The sequence below is a fragment of the Protopterus annectens genome, chromosome 9.part0, assembly GCF_019279795.1.
Source record: "Protopterus annectens isolate FY-2018-M chromosome 9.part0, PAN1.0, whole genome shotgun sequence".
NCBI classification, from domain to species: Eukaryota; Metazoa; Chordata; order Ceratodontiformes; family Protopteridae; genus Protopterus; species Protopterus annectens.
The window spans coordinates 1,740,887,607-1,740,911,848 of NC_056743.1; the positions used below are offsets into that span (position 1 = coordinate 1,740,887,607).

General features: G+C 42.6%; 1 protein-coding gene across 1 annotated transcript in view; it reads left to right on the top strand.

The window, feature by feature from the left end:
• DNM2 (dynamin 2) overlaps nt 1-23,963 on the top strand; it is a 1,995,561-nt gene extending 1,971,598 nt beyond the window's left edge. Inside the window, exon 22 of the mRNA XM_044082335.1 lies at nt 21,996-23,963. Coding sequence (XP_043938270.1) covers nt 21,996-22,065 — 70 coding nt within the window. The 3' untranslated portion in view covers nt 22,066-23,963. The remainder of the gene's footprint in view (nt 1-21,995) is intronic.
• Nucleotides 23,964-24,242: the final 279 nt, after the last annotated feature.

Here is a 24,242-nt window from a genome sequence, read left to right on the forward strand (position 1 = left end):
CCTCCTTTATGCCCATGGTGGTATCTGATGTGACCCTCAACCAGGCCATACATCTACCCACCTTCTTTCCCACACCTCAAAACAAGGGGGAAAGAATTCTGCACTCACTAGATGTGCACAGACAACTCAGATACTACCTGAACCATAGTAAACCCTTCAGAAAAACAGACCAGCTTCTTGTCAGCTTTACCCTGGGGCAGAGGGGAAGCCCATTTCCAAGCAATCCATTTCCAAATGGATATCAGACTGTATCCTCCCTAGGGTACACATTCAACGAAAAGAAATCCCAACAGATGCCCACCCAAAGGATTATATTCTTGGGAGCAAGCCTGGACACAGCATCCCAGATGGCATTCCTTACACCAGAAAAGCAAAATTTCCTGACAGCCTACTTCTCTCAACTAGCCACCAGACCCCAGCTATCTGAAAGGAAGTTCCTGTAAGCTGTGGGGTTCATGGCATCTTGCATACTGCTCATTCCATATGCCAGACTGCGTATGAGGAAACTTCAGTGGTACCTAAAAAGCCTTTGGTGTCAACACTTTGACGGCCTGTAGACTCTTATATCTATAATTCCTTGCTTCAGAAAAGATTTTCTTTGGTGGGCAACAGCATGCTCTCACAACAAGGGACTCCCTTCTCACCACCCCACCCCACCCCGCCATCCAGACCCTCACCACAGACTCATCAGACTATGCCTGGGTTGCACACCTGGATGGCAGGTGCATACAGGCCCAATGGAGCCCATATCAAATCCCTCTGCACATCAACCAAAAAGAGATGATGGCTGTCCAGCACACCTTGATAGCTTTCAAGTCCCTTCTCTCCCCAGGGGCTCTCCTGATCAAAACAGACAACACCACTGTGATGTGGTATATCAACAAGCAGGGAGGACTCACTCCTACCCTCTATGCAGACTGGCCATGACCCTTTGGCACGCAGCCTCTGCCATGCAACTCCACCCGTTAGCACAATTCCTACCAGGTTCTCTCAACTCTCTGGCAGATTAAGCAGAAATCTTCCGGACCCACACGAGTGGCAGCTCAACAGAAGAACCTTCACCCTAATAACTCAGAAATGGGGCACCCCGAAGGTCGACCTCTTTGCCTCCCACACCAACCATCAGCTCAGCAAATTCTGCACCAGGGAGCATCACTGCATGGCATGGAAAGTGGATGCCATGTCCTTCCCCTGGGTCAGTCTATCGGTCTATGCCTTTCCTCCACTACCTCTCATCCTCAGGGTACTGCTCAAAATAAAGGAGGAAAAACAAAGGACAATTCTTATAGCTCCTGACTAGCCTCACCAGTACTGGTACCCCTTGCTGCTCAACCGGTCCCCACTGCCACCATGGCATCTTCCAAACCTCCTGACTCAGAGGGAAGGGGAATTCATGCATCCCCAATTGCAGACACTCAATTTGGCAGCTTGGCTTATTCCCTAACTCTCGATCAATCTGCCAACCTCAGTAAACAGGTTCTAGATGTTATACCTGAGGCCAGACAGCCTAACACTAGAAAGTCTTATACTGACAAATGGAAAAGGTTTTGCACCTGGATTCGGGCTAAGGGAGCCAATACGGCACAGGCCTCCCTCCCTCTCATCCTGGATTACTTAGCTGACCTTCTACACAGTGGCCTCTCTTTTTCCTCCATTAAAATTCATGCTTCTGCTATCTCTGTTCATTTTCCCACTGAGCAGCCCCTTTTCTCACACCCCTTGATCAAACAGTTCCTAAGAGGGGCTAGCAACTTGAGGCCACCCAGAAGAGCACCAACCCCAGCTTGAGACCTTAATTTTGTGTTGGAAAAGCTTACCCTGCCCCCCTTTGAGCCAGCTTCTTCTGCAGAGCTAAAATTTCTCTTCTGGAACACAGCTTTCCTTCTGGCCATCACTTCAGCCAGAAGAGTCTCCAGGCTGCAAGCACTCATGGCCGTGGAACCCTTCATCATAGGTTGGTACTAGGCTATCGGCCCTAGGGCCTATACAAGCCTAGCCATAACAATTCCCTGCCTATTTCTTCCCACACTATTTACTTCCCTGGACCCCTGTCTAGCAGGGCGACTGACGTGATCCCCGGGGTGAATTTCCTTTCTCCCATCCAATCATCAAGGTTCCTTTTGAAGAGGGCCAAAGAGGCGCTCTGCTTGACATGTGTGGGCAGTCTTTTCCAGAGTCTGGGGAGTCTCTGGGTCAGGAACCTATCCCTCCAGTATATTTTGTTTATTGTGATGACAAGATTTAGATCCCTGGAGCGTGTGGCTCTGAGGGATTGGGATTTCTTTAAGTGTAGCATGTCCAACAGCTCTGGGTTTGACATGGCCTTGTATGTTAAGCAGAGATCGCCTTGGAGTAGACGATATGTGACAGAGTATAGCTGGATTTTTTTTAAGGCGGTCAGCATAGGGCATCTGCTTTAGGCCTGTGATTCTTTTAGTTAGGTATTTCTGCGGCCTTTCCAGTTGTTGCAGATGCCTTGAGTGGTACATACCAAATGCGGCATTCTGTTCTATAGTGGGTCTAATGAGGGATGAGTACAGTGGGGCAATGACCTCCTTTTTTCTGGATGAAAAGCCCTTAGTGAGGAGGTGTGCCACATAGAAGGATTTCCAGACTGTTGTGGCGATGTGATTATTGAAGGTGAGAGCACTGTCCACCTGTGTCCCTAAGTCTCTTATCACACTTTTGGTGTTTAGTGTACTGCCACCTATGTGATAATTCACGGGTACATGTTTTTTTCCCAAAGAGGATAACTATACATTTCTTGGCATTGAGCTTGATCCCATGGCTCTGGCACCAAGCATCTGTTTCTATAAGGCCCTTTTGTAGAGTATCCACATCATTTGGGGATTCAGTAATGGCTCCCAGTTTGCAGTCATCTTGCGAACTTTGTTAGCCAGAGTCCCTTAGTGTTGGCCTGTACTTCAGAGAAGTAGATGCCAAACAAGAGAGGCCCCAAGACTGAACCCTGAGGTACTCCACTTGTCTGGAGCTGGATTTGGAGTCGGCTACTTTTAGTGTGGGTTCTGTCAGTAAGCCAGTTGGCAACCCATCGAGTGATGTAGGGATTAATGCCCAGCTTAGTAAGTATATCTATGATTCTAGAGTGGGGGATGGTGTCAAAGGCCTTGGCGAGGTCCAGATCGGCTGTGTGAACTGCCTTACCCTCGTCCACGGCCCTGGAGACTGATTCGAAGAAGTCAATAAGGTTCAGGAGACAAGATCGGCCCTTCACAAACCCAAACTGGGTGGGGTCCAGTGTTTTAAGGTTGCCAATGTCTCTGTTTATAAGTTCCATGATAATACGTTCCATGGCCTTGCAGATCAGGCTCATCAGACTGATGGGGCGGTAGTTCCTGGGATCCAAGGTGGATCCCCCTTGTGGAGTGGGATAACTGTAGATGTGCGCCACTTAGTGGGCATGAAGCCTGAGGTGAGGGTATGATTAAACATGACACTTAGGTGAGGTGCCAGTTCATTTTGTAGTTCATGTAGTACACAGCCCGGGATGTCATCTGGTCCCATGGATGCTGTATTCTTAGCTTTGGAGAATGCATTCTTTACCTATGTGGCTGTTATTACCGGAATTTGGCAATCTTCCAGTATTGCGATGGGCCATTTAGGGGGTGAGAGAGGGGGGTGAAGTTGGCACTGAATCGATCTGCCAGGATATTAGCAATATCCTTGCGATCAGTATATTTAATGCCATTCTGCTATAGCTCAGAGCAGATCTGAGCATTGCCATTTAGATTCTTGACATAGTTATAGAATGCCTTGTGGTTGTCTTAGGAATCTTTGGCAGTTTTATTTTCGTAACTAGCTTTGGAGGATTTTATGAGGGATCTCAGCTTCTTACTGAGGCTGGTAAGGGAGTTTTTTGCATACTGGGATTTTCCTCTTTTCTGCAACAGTTTTTTCCTTTTGTTGTAAAGTTTGTTTATCACAGGGGACCACCAGATTGGCTTCCTTTTTTTGGAGGAGAGCATCTTGGTTCTATTTGGGATGGTACGATTCATGCATGAGTGGATGTGCTCGTATAGTGCCTTAGTGTAGGACTCAGCAGTCAAACTTTCAGTTCCCATCTGCATGGGTGTCATGAAGTTTGTAACTTCTGACTTGAGTAGCATGAAGTTGGCCTTGGAGAAGTTTTTTATGGAGGTTTCCTTATGGGGGTGTGGGATGTGGATGTTAAGGGTGATTAGCTTATGGTCTGACCTGACCAACAAAGGGGTGACCATAGGTGTGGAGCATCGATTTCCCATGTTGGTAATGACCAGGTCTAGGATATTGGAGCCCCTGATGGGACTATGGATTAATTGATCCAGGGCATTGGAATTTATGAATTCCAAAAACCGTTGGCAAAGGTGTTGGTGCATGAGTAGTTTTCCCAGTTAATGGCAGGGTACTTGAAATCACCAAGTATTAGGGTGTTTGGTTGTATATTAATATTTTCCAGTATGTTTAGAAAGGTGTAGTGAGAATCTTGGGGCATGGTGGGGGATCTGTAGCAAGCAACAATTTGGATTGCAGTCTTACCTAGTGTTAGTTGCACCTGGAGAATTTCAGACGCATTGTGTTGGGCAACTAACCTGGTGGTGTGAATATCCTTGGTGAATATGGACACTCCTCCACCTTTAGTGTTTTGATCCTGGTTTGGTAGCCGAAAAGTGTGGTAAGAGTTGTAGCCTGGTATTGCAGGGGTGCTCTCTGGAGCCTTGAACCAGGTCTCAGTTACTGCACAGATATCGATGTTCTCCATTTTTAGGAGTGCCTCGAGAGAGTGCATTTTGAGGTTTAGACTTCTAGCATTGAGTAGCATTACCTTCAGATTTTGCATGCTTGTACCCGTTACGGTGGTGGTTTTGTCCTGTGAACTTTGCCTAAAAAAGGCACTATATGGGTGGCAAGAGCCTTAGCCAGTAACCTGAAACCCAGGGGCGACAGGTGCAGACCGTCTCTGGCAAAGCATCGTGGTCTGGCGATCATGTCGTCCCAGGCAGACAGATACTGGATCCCCTTTGAATGACAACCAGAAGCTTAGCCAGTTGTTGAAGTCAATCGTTTTGTCCTTATATTGTGGTATCATTCTGGTGGAAGGCAGGATGCTACTCATGGCTAGGGTCATACCTGCCTGGGCCACATGATCCTTTAGCTCTTCCATGTCTCTTTTCATGTAGTCCAGGGAGGTATGTCTCAAGTCATTCACTCCAACATGGACAATGACAGAGTCATATTTGTACTTGTTGTGGAGTGACTTGAGTGCATGAGTTATGTGGCGGATCCTGGCACCCGACAGGCAGCTCACTGTAATTTTCTCCTTGTTCAGCCTGGTGAGTAGGACATCAGTGTGCCTGACTATAGAGTCACCTATGACTAAAGTGTTAGGTACATTGTCTTGCCTTAGAGACTGTTGCTGGGTGGCACACTGGTGATGTGAGCTATGTGCACTTTGGTTGTGATTGGTGTTTTTGCGTTTCAGCTTCGGAGGTCCTTGTTGGTTGGGCAGGTTACAGTTAAGGGCCTCTGCATATGTGGATTTAGTGTTGCTATGTGTGGGTGTTGGTGGTGTGAGTTTAGAAGGGCTATGTGCTGCTTGAGGTGTAGTGTGGGTGTTAACCTTCTCCTCTTGACTGTCTAGCACAATCTTGGGTGGAGAGAGCGTTACTTCCAGTTTGCCTATGTAAGTGCATCTCTTACAGGTTGTAGTGTTGGGTGGTAGGAGGAGAGGGTTGTCTCTGTACATGAGGCAGTTGCTGTATGCCCAGATTCTCCAGGTGGACAGGAAAAATCAACAGAAGCTGACCCTTGGACATGCCTGGTTTGGTGCTTTTTTTTTTTTTTTTTTTTTTTTTTTAAAGTACAGGAGCTGTTTTCCCTTACCTTATCAAGGTACTTTGCAATTATAGGCTGTTTAGTGCCTATGATTAATTTCTCATTAATAAGGAGAGTTGAGTGCTTGTATCAGTTTAAGGCTTCCTAGTGCTTTCCAGCAGGTAGTAGAGCAAGTGCTAGTCACAGGGATGCTCAAAGGTAAGATGAAAAAAAAATGGTTTATCCTAAACACTGCAGTGTGCACTAGAGAAGTTAGACGTGAAAGTAGGTAATTTAAGCTTTACCTGTCTAAAAAGTTAAGTTTTAGTGGAGAGTCATTATTTTTAAAACAGCAAGATAGACTGAAAGGGGGAGATCACTTTTGTATTCCGGTACTATGGACTACAGTGGAATGGCCAATAAATTTAAATAGTTGAAGGGGAGTAATTTCACAAAATGATAATTTTGTGCTTACTCACACAAGCCAGAGAAAGCAGAGAGGAAATGAGATATATGGTCAAATTGACTTAAGAGGCAGGCAGCTAGAAAGACAGTGGTATTTAAGAACACAACAGTGACAGGGTAGGGTATGGGAAAAAAATGTCTGCCTGACTCACAAGAAACAGAGCTGTGGTGTCTTTTGAAGTTTTAATATGCAGTTAAAAGCAGAACACAAGCAAAACACAAGGTAAAGAAAACAAATCACATTTCCATGCTGACAGATGATCCAGGACTAACCCATCCTAACCCATGCTTCAAGGTCCTGTCACTGTGGCTCTCTCAACATCCCATTCTTTCTTTTTCCCTTTTTTTCCCCACCCAAGAACAGGGAAAGGGATCCTGTACTCTCTAGATGTGCACAGACAGCTCAGATTTTTATCTAGACAGGTTTAAATCCTTCTGAAAGTCTGATCAATTGCTAGTTTGCTTTGCTACAGGGACAGAAGGCAAAGCCATCTCCAAACAATTTCCAAATGGATAGCACACTGCATCCGTTTCTGCTACAAACAACATGGAAAGCCTCCCCCCAAGGGGGTCAAGACTTACTTCACCAGAGCAGCCTCCACCTCTGCAGCTTTCCTCAGAGGAGTCCCCACCAGGGACATCCTGGAAATTGCCACCTTGGACGTCTGTTCACACTTTTACCAAACATTACCACCTTCCTCTCTTCTCCAAATCCAGGGCAGGGTTTGCGTCTGCAGTCGTACAGGGCATCCTAGCCAGCCCCTAGTTTTTTGACTGCCTCCACCCATTTCCTCAGCTTTGGGAATCAACCCAAATGTGATGACTGCAACAGTGAAACACGAAGAACATAGTGCAGTTGTGTGGACTTACCATAAATGTAGATGTTCGAGTGTATTCACTGTTGCAATGCTGGTTTCCCTCCCTGTCTCCCCCTTTTTTCTTCTCTTTCCTTACAAAGGACCTATTGGTATTTACTTTCTACTGGTTGGGTTCTTCCACCAGAACCTGGCTCCTACTTGGGGGATTCTGACAGGTTAGGGCAAAAAAACTGATGTAATGGTGTCGGCTGCCTTACTTTATATTACTGACGACCTGACGTCAGTCCTGAAGCAACAGCAACAGACGCAGAAATACTAAGCCTCTGGTATTCGGGCCGGACGAGGGGTATCCTGGCAGGAATAACCTAAATGTGATGACTGCAACAGTGAATACACTCGAACATCTGCATTTATGTTAGGTGTACACAACTGTACTTTCCCTGGCGAGACCCATCCTTGACCTGTCCCATCTCAATACTTTTTCAAGGGTACCCACCTTCCGCATGCTGACCCTCCAGACTCTGTTCCCACTTATTCTGCCTCAAGCCTTCATGATTATCCTGGATATCAAAGATGCATATCTGCACAGTTCCCATCCATCCCAACTACAGGAAGTTTTTACGCTTTTCTCTATCATCATGGCATTTTCAGTTCTGTGCCTTACCCTCAGTTCTGTGCCTTGCCCTGTGGACTTTGTACTACACCAAGCGTCTTCACCAAATGCCTATCTCCTGTGATTGCACACTGCAGACACCAGGGAATACACATTTTTCCTTATCTTGATGACCTCCTCCTTCTAGGTACCTCCACAGTGGAGTTGAAACAAAATATTGCCCTTACCATCAATTTTCTACAAAGTCTGGGGTTCACCATAAACTTAACGAAATCAGTTCTCTCCCCTTCACAGGATCAGATTCTCTGTACCCCCACAAAAGGTACAGAACTTCACCCTTTACTTGCAAAATCTTCTGCTGGTTCACCACATTACAGCCAGAGAGTTCCTCAGGGTCTTGGGCCTCATGGTATCCATTATTCCCATGCTCCCCTTAGCCAAACTCCACATGAGAAAATGTCATCTAAAGTCAGTTTGTATGCAGCACCAGCACCCCCTAGAATTTTCCATTCCTCTCATCCCCTGTCTGAAGAGAGAACTTCAGTGGTGGATACATCATGTCACTCAACCCAGGACTCCCCATACAACTTCCTGCTCTTCACCAAGAGATCTTCACAGATGCCTCAGATGTACATTGGGGAACAACCTTCAGCCACCTGAAATGACAGGTGGTCTGGTCTCCCTGTCAACCGAAGGAACACATCAGTGTAAGGGAGATGAGGGTGCTGCTATTGGCTATGCAGACCTTCCGTCCCCTATTCCAACCAGGACCTCTAAAGCTGTTCACAAACAATATGACAGTCCTCGGGTATGTGAACAGAAGTGAGGGGGGGGGGTGACCAAATCCTACCTATTATGCAGGCTATAGCTCTTCAGGCTTGTGAGTTGGCAATAAAATTCCAGGTTGACCCTTCAGGCAGAGTACATCCCATATTCACAGAATTGTGTGGTAAATTACTTGAGCAGGTTCAAAACACCATCCCATGAATGGATGCTTCAAAGGGATGTGTTTCTGGGGATTCACTTTATATCCTCGAAATACTGAAATGTCAAAATTCAGTATTTTGAGGCTGTAAAGTCAAAACCTTAAAACAATGAAAACTCAGAAGCACGAAATTCAAAATCTCTCACACAGGAGATTTTGAATTTCGCGCTTCTACTCCACACAAACCTTCCTCCCCACACACAAACACAAGCTCTCTACTACATAAAAGCAGGAGGGCAAGCCACCTTGCACCCACCCCCCATGAGGGGGCTGCCCCCCCACTTAAATATTTTAACTCCGAGGTCGCACTACATACAAACATGCACAACACACCACCACACAAGCAACATTCTCCTCACACACACACACACACACACACACACACACACACACACACACACACACACACACATCACAGCAACAAAAGACACTAACACACACTACAGCCCCTACCCAAAACCCTTAACACATACACACTTAACTGAGTCCATAACCACAGCGAAATCTCAGAAGTGTGAAATTCAAAACCTCCGGTATTTGAAGTTTTGAATTTCACGCTTCTGAGGTTTCGCTCTTTTCAGGATTCCACTTTATGGGCTTGAAATACTGAATTTTGATATTTCAGTATTTCGAGCTTCTAAAGTGAATCCGTTTCTGGACATTGTCCACCAGTGGGGTATTCCTCAAACAGACCTCTTTGGCTCCCCTGTAAACAGACAACTTTCACAGTTTTGTGCCAAAGAGCCACATCCTCTAGTATGAAAATTGGACGCCTTTTCTTTCTCTTGGAAGGGAATGTTTATATATGCATTTTCTCCTCTCTAACTCATTCCAAGAGTCCTGTCCAAAATTCACCAGGACAAACCATAAATCTTGCTGGTGACTCCCTTCTGGCCAAGATAGCACTGGTTCCCTCCTCCTGCATTTAGCCAAGAGCAATCACCACAAGTTGCCTCACAGAGTGGACCTTCTCACATAAGACAAAGGGACCCTCATCCATTCCCACTTCTCAACTCTTCAGTTGACCCTGTGGGTGATAGGGTACTAATCCTTTTCAGACACCTGTTCTCTGAGGACATGCTTACAGTCCTGCAGAAGGCCAGGAAACTAAATACCAAAATATCTTATTTAGCCAAATGGAAGAGATTTTCAGTCTGGTGTCTGAAATGAAACCAGGCCCCATTAACCATGGAAATTCCCCTGATTTTATATTTTGTGTGAATTGCTCATTGCCTGCTTGTCTTACTGTTCAGTGAAAGCTCATATAGGTTCATAGGTTCATACTAGGCTATCTGCCCTAGGGCATTTATAAGCCTAGCCAGAGTGTGTTTGGCTTTCGCCACCCATTTTAAATTAATTTTGCTATGCCCTTTTTCGAGGTTAGTATACTGTGCCTCTGTCTAACAGTGACACAGAAGGGATACCCGGGGTAAACCTACGATCTCCCATCCACTCATCAAGATTCCTCTTGAAGAGAGTCATTGAGGGACTCTGCCTAACCTGGACTGGGATTTTATTCCAGAGTGAAGGGAGCCTCTGGATTATGAATCTGCCCCTCCAGCATGTCCTATTTATTTCAGTGCTGAGGTTCAAGTCTCTCGAGTGCGTAGCTCAATGGGATTTGGATTTTCTGAGGTGCAGCATGTCTATTAATTCCGGGTTGGGCATGGCTTTATACGTCAGGCACAGGTCGCCTCTGAGCAGGCGGTATGCCACTGAGTAGAGCTGGAGTTTCTTTAACCAGGCAGTATATGGCATCTGTTTGAGCCCTTTGATCCTCTTGGTGAGGTACTTTTGGGGTCTTTCCAGTTGCTGCAGGTGTCTGGTAAAGTGCATTCCAAAAGGGGCATTGTACTCAATTATGGGCCTGATGAGGGATGAGTAAAGAGGCACGATGACCTTCCCTGATCTAGATGTGAATCCCTTCATGATTAGGTGGGCTATATAAAATGTTTTACTAACCACTTTGGCCACGTGATTGTCAAATGAGAGATTGCTATCAACTTGGGTCCCTAGGTCCCTAATTACTTCTTCTGTACTTAATGGATTACCACCTATGTGGTAATTTGTGAGCACTTTGTTTTTGCCAAAGGGGATGACTATACACTTTTTGGCATTTAGCTTGAGGCCATGGCTCTGGCACCAGTTGTCTGTTTCTATGAGGCCCTTTTGGAGGATGCTTATGGTATCCCCACCCTTTCTGGTTTTCCCACAAGGACAGGGTCTCCCTTTGCAAAAACCCCTCATTTATGCCTAAGGTAGTCAATGACCTGTCTTTAAATCAGTCCTTCCACTTACCTACCCTTTTCCCTTCCCCAGAACTCTAGTGAGAGGGTGCGTCATACTTTAGATGTCCACAGGCAAGTTAGATTTTATTTGGACAAAACCAAAGCTGTTAGAAAGTCAGATCAGCTTTTTGTTTCTGGGTGCGTGCATCTTGAGGTTTAGACTTCTGGCGTTGTGTAGCATTACTCTTAGTTTCTTATCCCTTGTGATACCTATGGAGGTGGGTTTGTCTTTTGAGCCTTGCCTAAAAAAGGCACTATGGGGGAAGCAAGAGCCTTTGCCAATATCTGAAAGCCCAGGGGTGACAGGTGCAAGCCGTCCCTAGCAAAGCATCGTGGCTTGTCGAGCATGTCATCCCAGGCTGACAGGCATTGGATCCCATTTGAATGACACCAATACTTAAGCCAATTGTTGAAATTGATCATCTTGTCTTCATATTGTGGCATCATTCTTGGTGAGGGTAAGATGCTACTCAAGGTCAGGGTCATACCGGCCTGGGCTACATGCTCAGAGAGCTCCTCTATGTCTCTTTTCATGTAGTCCAGGGAGGTACATCTCAGGTCATTCACACCAGCATGGGCAATGACCAAGTCATATTTGTACTTGCCTTGGAGTGACCTGAGTGCTTGTGTTATGTGGCGGATCCTAGCATCCGACAGGCAGCTCACTGTGACCTTCTCCTTGTTCAGCCTGGTGAGCGGGACGTCAGTGTGCCTGACGATAGAGTCACCTATTACAACTGTATCAGGTGTGTTGTTTAGCCTTAAGGGCTGTGACTGTTCAGCACACTGGCTTTGTGAGCTATGTGTTGCACGTGTTTTGTTTTGGGGTAGCGGTTGCTTGGGTGTCTGCTTTGGAGGTCTCTGCTGCTTAGGCAGATTTTTATTTAGAGCCTCCGAGTATGTTTTTGTGTGTGTATGTGTTTGGTTTGCTGTCGTGGTAGGTCTATGTGAGACTGGAATCTTAGTGAGTGTACTAGCAGAGCATCCTATACATTACACCTCCCAGGAAACCTGTTCCACCTGCCTGGGACCTTAACTTTGTTTTGAAAAAGCTGACTCTCCCACCCTTCAAGCCAGCTTCCTCAGCTTCTCTACAGTACTGCTCCTGGAAAAACTGTATTACTCCTAGCCTTAACTTCAGCCAGATGAGTGTCTGAACTACAGGCCCTTATGGTATCCCCACCCTTTCTGGTTTTTCCACAAGGACAGGGTCTCCCTGTGCAAAAACCCCTAATTTATGCCTAAGGTAGTCAATGACCTGTCTTTAAATCAGTCCTTCCACTTACCTACCCTTTTCCCTTCCCCAGAACTCTAGTGAGAGGGTGCGTCATACTTTAGATGTCCACAGGCAAGTTAGATTTTATTTGGACAAAACCAAAGCTGTTAGAAAGTCAGATCAGCTTTTTGTTTCTTACAACCCCCCAGCCCTGGGGTGGACTGTATCAAAGCAGACTATTTCCTCCTGGATTTGCAAGACTGTTACCTTTTGCTATACTCACCATGATGAGACTCTCCCTTCCCTTCCTCTGTTAGGGCTCACTCCACCAGGGCTGTTGCCTCATCTGGGTCCTTTTTCAAGAGATTGGATACTAATTCATTTCATATGGACCTCAGTCCATATCTTCACCAAACACTACAAAGTAGATGTAATCTCTAAATCTAGAGCAGGGTTTGGCAGAGCCATACTGTAGGGCTTCCTGGAAAGCTCCTCGGCTACACCTTCCTGCCTTACTTCATGAGCTTTGCTATTCTTCCTCATGTAATAAATACTGCAACAGATTAATAGAAGGACATATAATAGCTGTGTAAAATCTTACCATAACTATAAATGTCCTCCTCTTCTCTGTTGCAGTATTCCTATCCATCCCTTCTTACCCCCTGGCCTTGCTTCTTCTTGGATGATTCTTACCCTACTTCCCTTCACTAGCATTCCTCCTGGGGCAGTCAGTTCTGAGGATGGTACGTGTGTACGTCACTTTTATGGCCTATATCCTATCGGAGCCAACGTGTGATGTACCACACACACTACAGCAGTAAAAGTTTTTTGTACGTTGGCCGATGTCAGGTCACCTACAGCTGGGAACTCCCTCATGTAATGAACTGTTCTTTCTCCGAGAAGCCAGGAGACCCACCACTCAAAGTCTTACATAACCAAATGGAAGAGATTCTTCAATTGGTGCCAAAGGAAATGACACATCCCTGACCAATCAGGGGTACTGACTTGATTCTTTCCATTCTTTAATGTCTGTGTGAGTCCTTGCATCTAGGTCTAGCCTATTCTTGCATCAAAGCTCAGTGGTCTTTTTACCTTCACCTGCTTACCTTTCATTCCCCAACTTCTCTCCAGCTCTGAGGACAAATTATTCCTTAAGGAGTTTCTGCATCTTAGACCACTTAGAAAGCCCATTACCTCTACTTCGGACCTCAGCTTCATGCTGGAAAATCATACCCTATCTCCTTTTGAGCCAGCAACATCAGCAAACCTCAAATTCTTCACCTAAAAAATTATCTTATTTCAGGCCCTCACTTCAGGTAGGAGAGTTTCAGAGCTTCAGGCACTTATGACAATTCCTTCTTTTCTTGTTTTTCACAAAGACATGGTGACCCTCGGGGTTAGTCCTTCATTCATGCCTAAAGTAATGAATAAAGCTGTCTCTCAGTCAGGCCTTAAACCTACCTACCTTCTTTCCTTGTCCATAGAATGGGGGGATACTTAATTCCCTGGACATTCACAGACAGCTAACAGTTCTATTTGGACAAAACAAAATCCATTCAACTATTTTTCTTTCATTGACTCTAACCTTAAAATTGTTATTCATGACTTCAGTGTCCCTTCTCCTGCAGTATCCAAGACATCCATTTCAACACATTCTTTCTCATATTTTGACATTTGGTGATGGAAGTCCCATGTATTTGCCTCCTTTGTAAGCTAACTTGAGATGTTCTTATGTTTGTGCTTCCTTTCTGTTCTACTTTCTGGTGAACTCTTTTTTTTTTGTCACAGATAAAAATAAGTCCAGCAAAATTGTTGCCCTATCACTATTTCCTCTATTTTGTCTTACTTATTCTTCCATAGTGATGCTGTAATTGCAGCTTTTTCATGCTAAATAGTTTTGCACAAATAAATTCTGTATTTTCCCCTTAGTTTGTTGTTATTTAGGGCATTGTCAAAACATGCACATAAAATTCTTTATTAAATCAGTACCTAATCTGCAGCAAACAGGAATAACACACACTGGTGCATTCTAGACAGCATTGTGAAAGTAAGTATGAAAATAAATGAAGATGTATTTCCAAAAAAATAAATAAATAATCTAAATTTTCTTACTTTACCCACATGTTCTTCCCTCTTTTATGTCTACCATTTGGACCCACTTTAGCCATTCATCCCTTTGGATTTTGTAGAATGTCAAAGCCTTCATCTTGTGTAATAATTTGTTGTGCAGTTTTTTTTTTGTTTATACCATGGTCTCCAACCCTATTTGTTTATTGTTTGCACACTTGTTTTTCCTCCTATCATTAACCAATCCCAATACATTAACGCAGACCTTCAGATTTCTTAAAATTTCTGATGCTTGCCAGCCCCATTCTTGTAATATTTCTATTGGAGCCAATTAAGTCAAACATGTTTATGCATTTTCACCTTAATAAACAACATTTTGATCCTTAACAGTTTTTTTTAACAGCACTTTGCCTCTTCCAGGTCATTCAAGTAATTCTTTCCCAGTGACTGGGATGAGAGTTGACCAGCAGGGGCCATCATAGACGGCAATCAAGGATGTTTCTCTTTTTTGTACTTTCTTCCTGACCCTAACCAGAGTTCATTTGGCTAGGTAATGGGAAGAGCCATGAAGTAGGCAGTACACGTATGACATCCCCTCACTTCCTTGAGGGATTTTCCCCCCCAGGCAGCACTTCCCATCCCCCTGCAGCATGAACTGGGGTCTTTTCAATCTCCCACATGGAGATCATACTGCCCAGTCTGCCCTTGTGTGTATGCAGGCCGCTCTCATTCCCAAAAGATGCAAGTGGGTCTTCCCCGTCCCTGCCTGAATTCCTGCAGGTGTAGCATCACTAATTAAGCCTACTCACTTGGGTGTTAGTCAAGACTCAGTCTCCTACTTCATGGAGCCAGAGATTTATCAGTCCCTATTGTTGCATTAGGATGGCTTTCCATTTAGAATGATTATTTTGTTCCAGTATCTTCTGTAACACTTTCTAACAAGTTGGCAAAGATGGAGCCCATACTAATTATGATATAGATTAAGCTCAAACCCAGTGGTGTGAGACTTGAGCACAGGTTGATAGCATTCTAAACTTTGATCTCCATATGTCCATATTGATAAGTTAAGCCCTCTACATTGCGCATGTCATAAATAAGGGCATTGCATCCAAGCCTAAAGAGTTTACAACTCCACTGTACTTGACCCTTATCAGACCACTAATTGAGTACAATGCTCCCTTCTGTATGTATATCACCAGACACATGCAGCAACTGGAGAGACCACAGCGGTTTCTAACCAAGAGTCTCCAGGGCCTCCAAAACTTGACTTAACATGAAAAGATTGAAAGCCCTGTCACTGTACTCTGTATCATACAGACTGCTTCGAGGTGACCTGTGCCTGGCCAAAAAGCAGTCTCTGACTCTGCCCTAATGGAAATGCTGCACATCTGTAAATCAAATGGGAAAAGTCACTCACTCTAGGGATCTCAACCTAGCTTGTGACATTAACAAAACATGTTGAAGAGACAGATATGTCTCCCATAGATTGCCTCTCCTTTGGAGTAAGCTCCCATTTCACGTGAAGCAGAACTCCTCAATGACCCTATTTAAGTGCAACATTGACAATTGGATGGGTGACCATAAATTCACCCCAGGGATGGCATCTATATCCTTCATGGGCAAGGGTAGTCGGTGCTGATCATAGAATCGCTGTGCTAACAGTGACTGTTTGTCTGTATGCTGTCTTATATCCAGCGTTTCTACAACACTAACAAGTTTCCTGAAGTATTGCTTCCATATCTCTTTTCATGCATCTCTTGCTATTTGGAATTAAAAATAAATCTGTGTCTGCTATCAGCACTTACACATCTGTTGTGCAAGCCCATGTTCACTCTTGTCAGGGGATTGTGACTTCTGAAAAATTGATGGACTTGGTTTGTAGGTTGTTACTAGGTGACAGACCAGTTAAATGCTTTGTAGCTTAGCTTATTGTAATCCCCCTGGTACACCCAGCTAGTTATTACCCCATGTCCATAAGGGTTTGGGGAGTAGGCCTGAGGTAAATTTGTAATTTCACATTCATTTGTCCAAGTTAGTTTTGAAAATAGCAGGGCATGTACTGTGCTTTACAGAAAGCAGTAGTTTGTTTCAGAGGTGGTGAAGTTTTGGGGCAAGAGATGTTGTGCCAACAAGTTCTGTTTATGTTGCATTATAAGTTTGTATTATGGATTTCTAGTACATCAAGCAAGATTGGGTCATTTACAGCTTTGTAGCCTGGTGTAAATCACCCAGTAGGAGTCTGTGGATGGCAGAGAAGAGAGACAGGGTTTTTAGATAGTCTGGTAACATAGAGAGTTAATAACCAAGATTCTTTTAGAGAGGAACTGCTTAGATTTTTCAAGCTGGGTTTATTATTTTCATAGTGACTTGGGCCTGATGAGGAGCACATTGGTGAGAGAATGATGACCTCTTTTCCCAAGAATTGCAATTAGTAATCAGATGAGCAAGATAGAAGCCATTCTTAATGACAGTAGATAAGAGATGATCAAAGGAGAAGGCTCTTACAATGAAGGTATATAGGTCCTAATCAAAGTTCCCCCATTATTTGGAGTGTCATTTATGTGGCTCTGAGTTCTTCTTTCCCAAACTGTATGAGGCTACATATATTGTCATTCAGCTTTAGACTATAATTATGACCTCACAAGTTTTAGGCCTGTTAGAAGGATCAAAGTATCTTTAAGGAAGCTGGTGATGGATCTAAGCAGTCATCTGTGAGCTTTGTCAGATGGAGGCTTTTACTGTCAGATTTGACAGAGAAGTAGATACCAAATAAAAGTGGTATGAAAACAGAGCATTAGAGTACACCACTGGTGACAAAATCTCTTGTAGGTTAGTGTACTATTAATTCTGAGATTGGCGTCTTAGTGAGCCAGTTGGCAATCCAACAAGTTACATAAGGATTTTTATTGAGTATGACTAGTTTGTCAACATCAGAGTGGGGTATAGTGTCAGAAACCTTAGGTAAATCATAATTTGTGTGTGCACAGAATTACCTTAATGTGGTACTTCTGTGACTCTTTCAGGGAAGTCAGCATGGTCTGCATTTTACAGAACCAGACCAGATAAAGGGGATTGTAGGTCCCCTATGTTGTTTATGACGCCCATAATGACATCTTCCATCACCTTGCAAACGATGCTGTTGATCTGCTACTGCTGTTCTCCAGGCTTCTGGCGCATGTTCAGTGGAAAAGCTGTGGTTGAATACTTTAAGGAGGAAGTCTGATAAGGGGGGGTTATTTCATACTGACCAAGAAACAGCCCAGTATGTTATCTGGACCCATAGAACTGATGTTTTGGTCTTGAGCACTTTTAATATCTATTCATAGGTAATTATCAGGAAGTTATGGACTGAATACTTTAAAATAGGAAGTTTAGAGGTGTCATAAGGGAAAAGTTCTTGCTGAGTTTTTTGCAGGGATTTGAGCAGTATCCAAAGGGTTTGAGTGGGTATCACTTTGAGATAAGCTTTGCTCAATCTTGGGTATTTTTTTCCTGTGGTTCTTTAAATAATAAAGATTGTCTTGTGGTTACCCTGTAGTAAATTAGCAGTTTTGTAGCTCACAGTTAGTAGTGATCTTGCTTACTAGTTCTTTGCTAACCTTTTTTAGGTTGATTGTGACATGCCATGTTTTTGTTCTATTCTTTAGGGCTGTGAGCTTTTTCCTTTTGTTATAGTTGAGTTCCACCAAGCGGGCTTGTTTTTAAACTTAGTGTTATATCTGTGGAGAATAGTAACACAAGCTGTGTGTGCAGGAATTTAGACGAGGATATAAACTTGGACATATGCGGTGGTTACCACTGTAGGAGCATAGAGTTGTAAGGTACTGCTGAACCATCTCTAGACATTATCCCATGCAAGCAAATTGGCCTTGAAGAAGTTTTCTAAAGATGGTTGGGTTGGATGTTGAGTTGCACTGGGACCAAAAGGTGAGTAAAGCAGTACAGTAATCTGATTTGACCATTGATGGCTTGACAGGGATGAGGAGCATACTTGGGGCTCTGTTTGTGAGGACAAGGTCAATCAAGTTGGTGCCACTAGTGGGGGGGGGGAGTACTGTTTGATTGAGGGAGTTTACGGTAATAGGGATCAGGGAAGTGTTGAGAAAATTTATTTGTAGAGGTGTAGGTATGCCAATTTATGGAGGAATGATTAAAGATCCTTAGAAATATGTTTGAATTAATGGAGAAAGGACTTAGTTTATTAAGATATATTTTATTTGTGGGTGTCACGAATTGGTTTCTGTAGTTGGCCAGAAGGTGGTATGAAGCGTTTCCTGATGTTAGAGCATAAAGAAGCTTGGGGTTATTGTCCTGGTCATTTAGACTAAAAAAGATGGTGTTTTGGACAGAGAGAGACAGGCACACCAACATCATCATTACTGCTATCTGCACTTGTCGGCCAAAACACATGGTAGTCAGAGGAGCCAAGAAAGGAAGGAGTTTTGTCACTTTTCTGGGCCAGGTGTCAGTGACAGCACAAATATCCTTGCTTTCTAGAGTTAGAAAGGCATTGAAGAAGGGCACTTCTTTTTTATGCTCCTAGCTTTGAGCAGTGCCATGCTGATATTTGCCAGACTAGAATATGTATTTATTAGGTTGGTAGTCCACATAGGCTAACATTACCTAAAAAGGCACTGTGAGGATAAAGAAAGTCTTAGCCAGTATGCAAAACCCTGATGAGATAGGTGTAGGCCATCCTTGTAGAAATAGGTATTCTGTTTCCCTCCAAACTGACAGACATTGATTCCCCTTTAGAGTAGCTCCCATAACCAAGCCATTTGTAAAAGTCAGTAATATTTTGCTTATACTATGGCATCATTCTCAGTGACAATAGGATACTTCTCATGACTGATTTCTTTCCAGCCTTAGAAGATTTACTTGGAGAGCTCCATCATGTCCTCCTCCTTGTAGTGTAATGGGGGGGGGGGGTTGCCATTGTAAGTCATGTAAACTCGTATGAACAACAGTCATGTCATGCTCACATTTTTGATGCAGGAACGTGATCACCCTGGTGATGTGACAGATTCCAGCACCTGTGGGGCAGTTGTACATTGTCCTTTGATTATGTTTCTGAGTGGCTCAGCGGTGTGCCAGATTGTGGAGTCATCTTTAATAAATACATTGCCATGGTAGTGGACTTGGCCAAACCACTGTGGTCCCTTTTGTCAGTGGTGGTGGGAAAAATTATGTGGTATGGAGTGGGTATTATCATCTTCCTGAGGTCTGACTGTGGTATGCATGTGTACAGTGCTATGCCTAGGAGGTTTTTGTGATTTTGAAGTGAATTCTGGAATAATTCATCTTGTTTGCCTTGCAATCTGTTGGTGTGGTGATAGTATGGGAATTGATAACCAGTTTATGAGAGAGCTTTGCCTCCAGTAATAAGTATTTACATTTGTCACACATGTGCTCATTCTGTCCTATAGTCAATAAGTATGTGGCAGTTTATACACTGCCACATGGAGCCTGCAGAAGGCTGGCAACAGATGTGGTAGAAATTAGAATGGGGGCCCTTAGTTAATCTTGAAATTACAAGTATGTGACATGCAATGTCATGGAATTTTATGACCCTTGGTCTATGTAGGAAGGATGGGAACTTTATGATATATATATATATATATATATATATATATATATATATATATATATATATATATATATATATATAAAGGACAGTAAAGAGATGTATACAGTGTAACAGTACAACAAAGTATTGTATTGCAGAGTACAATAGCTTTCTGATATATAAGGGGTCAGTGAAACAAGTTGAAAGGATAGTGTAAACGCTGCAGCTCTGTATAATGTATCATAATACAGTATCACATGATTCCTTACAGTAGTAAATAAGATTCTTTACTTTGCAGGTAAGTAAGGTTATTTTAAAAGATGTGCTGCACAGGTGACTACTACTTCAAAGATTTATGTTATTTTGTGCAACTCCATTAACTTCAATTTCTCAAAATAAGTACTTATTATCCTGAAGTTATGTAAGAAGTTACCCACACGAACAAATTCGATACCTTAGAATCGGAATTACATTTTTTTTATTTGTTACATATTAAGTGTTTTTCATGTTTAAATAGATATGGAATTAAATGCAGTCAAATGTAGTGCAGGCCACTTTGAGGCATCTTCAAATGTTTGTTTGAGTAGTGAATTGTGTCTCACTGTAAATTAAAGCCAGCCTTTTGATTGGAGTGCTGGAGCTCTTGACTTTCTAGGCGATATCTTTGCATGGTTTATTAGCTTGACTCTTCCCGTACATAATTCTCATATACTTTATATCTTGTAACCACAGTCCAACTCATTAACTGCATGAATTTCTTTTGTGCATCTGTGTATTTGTCCAGCAGGCTCTGAAACACCCGTTAAAGGATCATTTTGTAGTACTTTCTGACCTTATTGTCCATACATTGATGCTCTGTCCTTACGTAGTGCAGTACAGACTTCGGGACTGGTACCAAGATAAGAACTTTAGATAGCTCAAAAGTTTCAAACTGGCTGATAGATGCTGTTGCCCAAGTTATCTTAGTGCATAAACGCATATATTTTTGTGTATTCCACTAGTGCAAGTTGCCTTTACTATGAAATTTGAAAGGAATAAATTAAAAGTAGTCACATGTAAGATTGTTCTGTTCTGCAAGCATCGTAATACAGCTTATATAGTTTTGATTAGTTACACTTGAAAGAGCACTGTATGGTGTTGCACTACATCTTACAGTATGCAGAGGCTGAGAATGGCGGAACAAGGTACATGTTTTCTTCGAGAGTCATCAATGCATTTCTTCTGCATCTCTGTCTGAAAAAACAAAAAAGTCCCTTGTGTGATCTTACAGGGTTGGGTCATGGTGTCATCATCAAAACAAAAAATCAGTCTAAAATGTACCCAAACCAGTGTTCCCATAGAAGGGCATTAACAGCACTTTCCATGAGAAGTGAATGACAAGTATTAAATATAGCATTCTGAATAAAAGAGAATTTAGATATATTTTTAGAGGTCTTTTTGTCTTCTGTCCCCAGCTCCACCCCAACCATAATGGGTGTTCTACCTGACCCCTAAAATGCTATGCCACTGTGAGAGGGAGGCAAATGCTGAGGACTAAGCTGTCATCTAGTGGAGGTCAGTATTGTTTTATGTATGCTACCACCTTGCCCCTGTTGGCTGGAAACCCGTGTGCATTGCCTGCTTTACTGGATACTGTGCGAGTATGCAGTTTCTACAGTTTACAGTTGGGGCACATGCAGGCTGCATGAAAAGTTCATGCTGCTCAGTACATGGCCTTCTCTTGTGCCTGTAGCCTTCCCTTTGATAAGCAAGCCAGCACTCCTATCCCTTACCAAGCAGTTACTCCATCTCCAGAGCTGTAATTGAACCTTGATTGTCTGGGTCTTGCTGAGGGTTTCATCCATCTGTAACACAGTGACATTATTGTAATAGAATGTAGATAGAGGTATCTAACATGCATGCAGTTTTTTCTTCGGAAGTATGTGAAAGTGTAACATCATGTGATAGAAAATGTATAACACAGTGCTAAAGAATGTCAGATGTCACTTAGATATTATGATTCTCTCATGTCTTGTATATAAGGCAAATACTGACTGTTGTTTCATCTTACTCATGAATTCACTTTATACTTTAGATTTGAGTTGTTGCATTTTACGATCGTTTTTCTTTGTTTTGTGATATCTTTACTGTAATTTATGCTTACAACTTTTTTTTATTTCTCTGCAGCAGAAGACCCCCTGCCGCTCCGAATAGGCCAACTATTATCCGTGCGGCCGAACCCTCTTTGCTAGATTAAACTTTGAGATAAAGAATCCTGTGTATCTTGGGGTGTCACAGTAGCCAGACATACTGGTAAAACTCTGTTTATAACAGAGAATCATGAGCCCTAAGTAAATGCGGTGATCAACCACTAGAATCTGAAATGTAGCTGCTGCCATGCACTTTTTCTCACTGGTTTTAAAAGTAGTAAATTTGGATATTACAGGCTTTCCACAAGGCTGCATTAATTTGAAATATAATTTCAGTGAATGTGACAAAGCAACAGTGCATTTTGATCTAAAACATTTTGCATGTTAATTTAAAACACTTCTGTAGTCCAATTTAATTTTTTTTCTGGTGTCTTGCAAAAAATGATACTGATATGAGCAGAACTGTAAGATCGTAATATTCTTGAAAGAGAGCATGGTGTAATGACATCCATTAACTACTGAAAATCCTCAATTCCCCCAGCCTACTTTAGGTGCTTTGTGCCTTGCTCGTTAATAAGTTTTATGTAAGCAAGAGTGTTTGATTTTTGTTGTCTCTTCCTCTCATTGCCACAGTACAAAACTGGTGTGGCAGTATAGCTCAAATGGTTAATGCTGTGAGCTTCTGATAGGCTGCTTCTTGGAGTCTTTTTTTTGTTTCTCATCCTTAGTCTGCTTATTGTAGAATTTAACCAGTCCAGGACCCCCTGTCCCCCATGAAAATAAGCACTTATGTGTAGTGAGCTTACTCCATTTACTAATAAATAAATACTCAATTGTTAACTTTGTCCTTATACCAAGCTGAACCCACCCATAACTTCACTTTGTCAATGTTTTTTCCTAAGAAATAATTAACCGTAAACTGTTTGTAGGTGATGAGTTGTATGTAACAATTGGTAATCAATTGTGCAATATGCCATGTTTCTCCTTGATTACATTTATGAATTTTCAGCCTGGAACAGTTGTATGGCTGATTTGAAATGTGCTTGCCTGTACAAGTTCTTAGCATATTATAATTTGCCATATTGTCATGACTTCACATATTAACTTTTGTAGTATGTATAACACATCGTCTGATCTTGTGCATCCCTTATTTTTGTATAATGCTTTTTATTTACTAACAGGTAATATGCTTTTTGAATGAGGTGAGGTAGATCGATGAAGAGTACTCCAGTTTAGGAATCACAGCATCATCGCTTCTTTATCCCTAGGTACTACTGGTTTTCAGAAGTGCCTCTATCATCTAGTTAGCTTTTCTCACATCACAATGTGTTGCATGTCTAACTTCATTTTGTCATTGATCCAGATAATTAGATCTGTTTCTGCTTTCACCACTATTAGTACCTTAATACTGATAGTATCTTTACATTTCCTATTCTGAACATTTACATTCCTGCTTCACATGTTTCAGTATTAACTTTAATGTAATACATGGAGCATGGTGATTATGCTCCAATATCCAGAAAAAGACAAGTCAGTTAAGCACTTCGATAGACCAAGACTCAGTCTTGCCAAATGTTAAGTACCCCCTACTTCTCTTAAGATCAGGTATTGTGCTAGGCAATTACACCTGCCAGTACTGACCAGCAGACAACAGTGGCAACATTAATAATAGATTTGTTACTGCCTGCTGTCTGTGCCAGTAATGTGCCCCTGAATTTCTGTAACATAAGAGTGTGTGTTACTGCCTTTATGACATTGCTCATGAAGTGCTTTATGGATTTGAAAGCCAGCAAAACATACAACACTTTTTTTCTATAACTAGTAGTACATGGAGCAGATAAAGCTCCTTGCTCTGCAAAAAATTATGATTGGGACTCTGATTATAACTGTACTTTGTCTTCTCGATATGAATGCCAGCTCTTGAGGTGAATTTCTTGGCTTCCATATCTCAAACACACAATAAGCCAGTTTTGATCAGTGGCCCCATCATTTTCCTTTATATTATCAACATATTTCATTGCCTTGGTAATCTTCAAAATGGCTCTGTTCGGAATACAAAGGTTAAACAATGACTAGATCCAGTTTTAAACAGCAAGATACACTTCCATCTGTTGGATATTTATTATTTTAATTTATTTTTCCTTCCCGGTAATAATAGACCCATTCAGAGATTGCCCGGTATGGCACAGTCCAGATACTGAGTTTATTAATGAAGCATGGCTAGTTTATGCAAACACCTTCTTAATGTCTACTATAGTAATACCAGCTAGAACCTGCTGATCTA